Source organism: Asterias rubens, chromosome 1 (assembly GCF_902459465.1).
Source record: "Asterias rubens chromosome 1, eAstRub1.3, whole genome shotgun sequence".
Classification (NCBI taxonomy): domain Eukaryota; kingdom Metazoa; phylum Echinodermata; class Asteroidea; order Forcipulatida; family Asteriidae; genus Asterias; species Asterias rubens.
Window position 1 is genome coordinate 12,988,892 of NC_047062.1, and position 5,794 is coordinate 12,994,685.

Here is a 5,794-nt window from a genome sequence, read left to right on the forward strand (position 1 = left end):
AACCTTTGTTTGTGACCGGTAAAAAGTGTTAATTCATGGGCGTGACACGCGACCTTGCATCTGTCTTCTTATAAGACAGTTTCTTCATTCTATTGGTCGAGAGAACAGCTTAAACAGCTGTGCCACATCACCCGATACGCGCGACGCCACAGCATTCCCTTTTAAGGAGTTGTTTACCAAAGGGCGGCGGAGGGCTTTACCATTTCATAGCTGGAGGGGTGTTGTGTTGAAGAAATCATTTAACAATTAAAATGTTTGCATTTATTTTACTTTTGACCAAAAGTGATGATGTTTTGACCGAAAAGGTATTTATGAATGGGAATTAAAGTGTGTGATGAATCGGTTTTGCAACTAGTGGTTTAAACCGCCGAGGCCTGGTTCTTGATATTATTACCTCGGCTTCGTCTCGGTAAAATTATCAAGAACCAGGCCTCATTGGGATTAAACCACAAGTTGAAAACCTCTTCACCACACATTGATTCCCTTAGTCAAATAAAATAAGCTGTTGAAACTTATAACCAAAAGGATATGGGATTTAAGGCATTGCATGTTGAGGTATCAATATATTTGGTTGCACTGTGTGGTAACACTGTGTGTGTGTCATAATCTACTTACTGGGTAGATTTAGTTCTTTTGAGACTTGTCTTGCTTTAAAGGCAGTGGACACTATTGGTAATTGCTCAAAATAATTATTAGCATAAAACCTTAATTGGTAACAAGTAATGGGGAGTTGTTGATAGCATGAAACATTGCGAAAAACAGCTCCCTCTGAAGTCTTTGAGATAGAAGTAATTTTCCATGAATTTGATTTCAAGACCTCAGATTAAGAGTTTGAGGTCTATAAATCAAGCATCTGAAAGCACACAACTTTGTGACAAGGTTGTTTTTTCTTTCACTATTATCTCGCAACTTCAACGACTGATTGAGCTCAAATTTTTACAAGTTTGTTATTTTATGCTTGTGTTGAGATACACCAAGTGAGAAGACTGGTCTTAGACATTTACCAATATTGGCCAATGTCTTTAAATTCTACTATCGCAGTGGAGAGATTTTTGGAATTCAGGAGACTGCTCAGTTCTCAAAAGAACTGTCCTGCTCTTCAATTTATGCCTGAGCGGAAGGTAGGAAAAGGGCACGGACTACCACTGTTTTAAAGGCAGTGGACACTATTGGTAATTACTCAAAATAACTAATAGCATAAAACGTTACTTGGTGACGAGTAATGGGGAGAGGTTGATGGCATAAAACATTGTGAGAAACGACTCCCTCTGAAGTGACATAGTTTTTCGAGAAAGAAATAATTTCCCACGAATTTGATTTTGAGACCTCAGATTTAGAATTTGAGGTCTCGAAATCAACCATCTAAATGCACACAACTTTGTGTGACAAGGGTGTTTTTTCTTTCATTATTATCACGCAACTTCGACGAACAATTGAGCTCAAATTTTCACAGGTTTGTTACTTTATGCATATGTTGAGAAACTCTAAGTGAGAAGACTGGTCTTTGACAATTGCCAATAGTGTCCAGTATCTTTAATGGATCAAGGGGACATCTCATTAATAACTTCACTACTGTGGAGTGAGTTCTTTAAAATTGGTCTCCTCGTCAGGACCTGTGGTATAAATGCAGTTGTCTTTTGCAATTTCAGCTTTTCTAAAAAGGAGCGAAATAAAGTGATACGGCTGGAGAAGAAGTATGGACATAAATGGCAATATATTGGAAACAGGGTACAGCGGTCAAATGAATGCGTCCGGTATCTATGGAAGAACTTTAATGAGGGAGGGCGTGAGTAAACAAGTCCACCATTATAAGAATTTCTGAGTTGGGTCACAAAAACATGGAAATAATGCATTAAATTTACTAATCAAACGCGTTGCCCCGCAACTAGTCCCAACTACGGTACTGATTGCGACTAATTTTTAATTCCAAGATGCATTGCAGCATCAGCCGGTAAACAAAACTAAAACAGAAAATTTGTCTGGATTTTTGGCCAGTGCTCTGAATATGTGTAACAGGCTTTGTACTGCAGCAAGTGTGTTAAAAACATTGATTTACTTGGGTCAATAAACTTAATGCTAAAATAATTTTCGTCTGATTTGTGTGAAATTGTTTTATAAACTCATTTCTCAAAAACTACAGCACCTCAGAAAGTAACATTGTAAGGGAAGCTTTCTCCCATCAGTATCTTTAAACTGCGTAAGTTTTATGTAAATCTGTTAATACATTTGTGTTTTCTGTCGTACCACAGTACCAAAACTCTTTAAAGGAACACGTTGCCTTGGATCGGCTGAGTTGGTCTATAAAAAGCGATTGAAACCGTTTGTTATGAAATGCATATGGTTAGAAAGATGTTTTAAAAGTAGAATATAATGATCCACACAAGTATCACTCAAAATTGCACGGTTTTTCTTTTACGTCGCGAACTAACACTTATGGAAGTCAAAAATTTGACTCCCATAACTGGCCGGCCTTTTTAGTCGACGAGGTAAAAAGAAAACCACGCAATTTCGAGGCATATTTGTGTAGATCACTGTGTTCTATTTTTACAACATCTTTCTAATCATATTTATTACAAACGGTTACAGAACGCTTTTCAAAGACCAACTCGGCCGATCCAAGGCAATGTGTTCCTTTAAAGATTGGTCCTTATAAATACTCTATGGTTCGTACTACTCACTCAGGGAAAGGTAAATGGTTGAAATTTGAAGAGAAACAACTTTACGATGCTGTAATGGAGATTACGGCACACTTGGAAGGACTTATCGACAGGTTTGTCGGAGTCCCATGGAAGAAAGTTGCAGAGAAGGTTCCAACGCGAAATGCTGATTGTTGCTGCAATAAATGGTGAGAGCTTCTTGTACATAAGGGTGTAGTGTTGTTTTGGGTATTTTTGTCCAGTTGTGTCAATAACAAACTTTCTAAAGACCATGTCACCTTATTAAAATAAGAAAAAGAAAAAAAAGACACAACTATGTAGCACCTTATAAGGGTTTAAAAGTGCTACGGCGCATTCAGCAGCCACAGCCAGGAACATCGGGGCGAACCCCTTCTCTTCGCTTCATTTTGGTCAGCAACGACTGTCACCTCCACCCTACACACATTGCTTCCACGTGCTCTCATTGGTATGTTCTCAACACTTGAGCATAATCTCAAAGAAGATTGAAGTTGAGTCTTATTTTTGGTTTTGTTTTTTGTTTTGGCAGGAATCGTTCTTTGGGCTGGCGATTCAAGGAAAGGAAGAAGCATAAGTGGCAGGCGAATGATTATATTGAGTTACTTGAATTGTAAGTCCAGGTACCAGACTGTTCTCGGTTTAAAAGCGTTCTCCTTGACATGCATCACATTTCATTACTCGGCCGGATGTATGTTGATCGTTTCTTTTATTTATTTTTGCGTCCTTTAAATTTAATTTTGTGATCAACTCATTTTTCAATTAATAGAGTCCTTATAAAAATGGAGGAAAATTACAAGTCTCTAACCTCCCATGAAAGGAACCGGACACTATTGGTAATTACTCGAAATAATTGTTGGCATAAAAACTTACTTGAAAGGAGCAATGGAGAGTTGTTGATAGTATAACACATTTTGAGAAACTCCTCTATCTGAAGTAACATGGTTTTTGAGAAAGAAGCAATTTCTCACTAGAATATTTGAATCGATGTTCCAGACCTCAGCCAAGGTTTCGAATTCAAGCATCTGAAAGAACACAACTTGTGTGACAAGGGTTTTTTTCTTCCATTATTTTCTCGCAACGTCGACAACCAACTGAGTTAAAATTTTCATAGGTTTGTTATTTGATGCATATGTTGAGATACACCTATTGAGAAGACTGCTCTTTAAAATTACCAAAGGTGTCCAGTGTCTTTAAAATGGTCAAATACAAAGAGAAGTGTAATTTCAGGCTTGAGCTTCAGTTTGTCAGTCTAGTTTTGATTATTCGATTTCATTAGTTAATTTTTGTGAATTTCTTTTTTCAGGGTGGATGCTTCAAATGTGAGAGAGGAGTTTGAAATAGACTGGTCGAGCATTTTCGAGAAGCTCGGTGACCGGTAAGTTTTTCATTCACCAGCAACCACCAATATTGCTCCATATTTTCCTTTTCTAGCCTGAAAACAAATTTTTCACCCCGCACAACCGGCACAAGGAAGCTATGACAATACAAAACCAAGAGAACAAAGTATACCTTGGAATAAAATGTATACAGTTTTACAGAAAGGTAGGTTGTTGAATTATGTAGCACCTTGTAAGGGTTTACAAGGTGCTACGGCGCATTCAGCAGCCACAGCCAGGAACGTCAGGGTGAACCCCTTCCCTTTTCGCTAAGTGCACTGGTTTTTTTCCACATGCATTACACAACACATGGAACCAATGGCTTTATGCCCCATCTGAAGGACGAAGCAATGGTAAAGTGTCTTGCTAAAGGACACAAGTGTCACGGCTGGGGATTCAAAACCACACTCTGCTGATCAGAAACACCAGAGGTTGAATTCGGTGCTCTTAACCACTCGGCCAAGATGCTTCAATATAACAATAATAAAGCCATGACTTAGTTTTTATTTTTCAGAATAATTTATTTAAAAACTCTCTGGTCTTTGATCCAACTTGATCCATCTTCTCGTTTGCTTTTCCAGGGTCTGTAGTAGGATGCAACTAAAGATTTTGTGGCATAAACTTAAGATGAAGTATGCACCCAACAACTTCTTCATGGAGTATTGCGGTAAGCAGAGAGCTTAAATAATTAATATTTGTAAAGCCCAATTTGGCGTGTTTTTGGTGGTCGCTAGTGACCACCTTGTGCACCAAAGAGTTAAAAAGACGGAGACGTTGGTGTAACATTTTGTCTTTGTTTATCCCCCAGACATTTTAGACACTTTGTTTGAGAAAGCTCTTCCTGCTTTGAAAGTGGCTGCTGCTGAGCATGAGGAAGTCATGGCCAAAAGGGCTGCAAAACAGCAGAAAAAAAACTCTAAGGTCTATATTATCTCGGATTCAGATGAAGACTCCGCTGACGATTGGATGTAAAGAGACGACTTTATTTTGTGAAGGTGATGAGGGACGTGGCAGTGGCCAGGAGGACTAGCTTGGTGTAAATTAGTCTTGAACACAACCACTTACCATCTAGTAAATGTTTGTGTATTAACAGAGGACGTTTATAGACAGAAGTTGCAGCTTGAAAAGAGACTAACATGTTTCAGATTAGTCTCTGAAACAAACGCTTATTATCAAATAAATGTTTGTGAATGGATACTGAATGGAGATTTCACCTCCAGTCTCTATTGGTAACAACACTGTTTTTGTGCATTGTGCATCTCGTTTTTTTGTTTAACAAAGATGTTATCATGTTACTTTGGTACAATTATATATTATACAAACAATTTGAAATGTACAAAATTTGGAAATGGTTGTTGGGTGGCCAGGGGTAGCATTTAAAGGGGGGGGGGGGGTGTTCCATGTGGACTTGTAGCTCAAAAGACTTACCGAACCAAAATGTTTGTCAAATAAGACCAGAATCAAAGTGAGAAGAAAAACTATTTAAACTGTTTTTTTTTATATTGTTGGTGATACTTCCATATTCGATGGAATTTATAGATATTTTATTGGAGTTAGAGTCAAAATGTGAACATCATTTAAAAAATTTAAATATGAGCGATGGTATTGTTATTGAAAAACACAAAACGGCCAATATAGACTAACATGGTTTAAATAGGTATGAACCTTTCACTTGTTTATCTGTCTCCATTCTTTTAACTTTGGAGGACACAATATCACACAAAACTCTGCAATTTTCGTTAT

General features: G+C 37.8%; 1 protein-coding gene across 2 annotated transcripts; it reads left to right on the forward strand.

Annotated features, from left to right (window-relative positions):
• Positions 1–954: 954 nt before the first annotated feature.
• LOC117297524 lies at positions 955–5,375 on the forward strand. 2 transcript variants are annotated; one of them, XM_033780622.1, is made up of 6 exons: positions 955–1,121; positions 2,683–2,845; positions 3,205–3,285; positions 3,979–4,050; positions 4,633–4,718; positions 4,860–5,375. In XM_033780622.1, exons 2-6 carry the CDS (start codon positions 2,733–2,735, stop codon positions 5,021–5,023), a joined length of 516 nt encoding a protein of 171 aa, XP_033636513.1. In that variant the 5' UTR covers positions 955–1,121; positions 2,683–2,732; the 3' UTR covers positions 5,024–5,375. The 2 variants fall into 2 exon arrangements, with proteins under 2 accessions (XP_033636513.1, XP_033636504.1); XM_033780613.1 differs by lacking the exon at positions 955–1,121 and adding an exon at positions 1,498–1,786.
• The last annotated feature ends 419 nt before the right edge of the window (positions 5,376–5,794 follow it).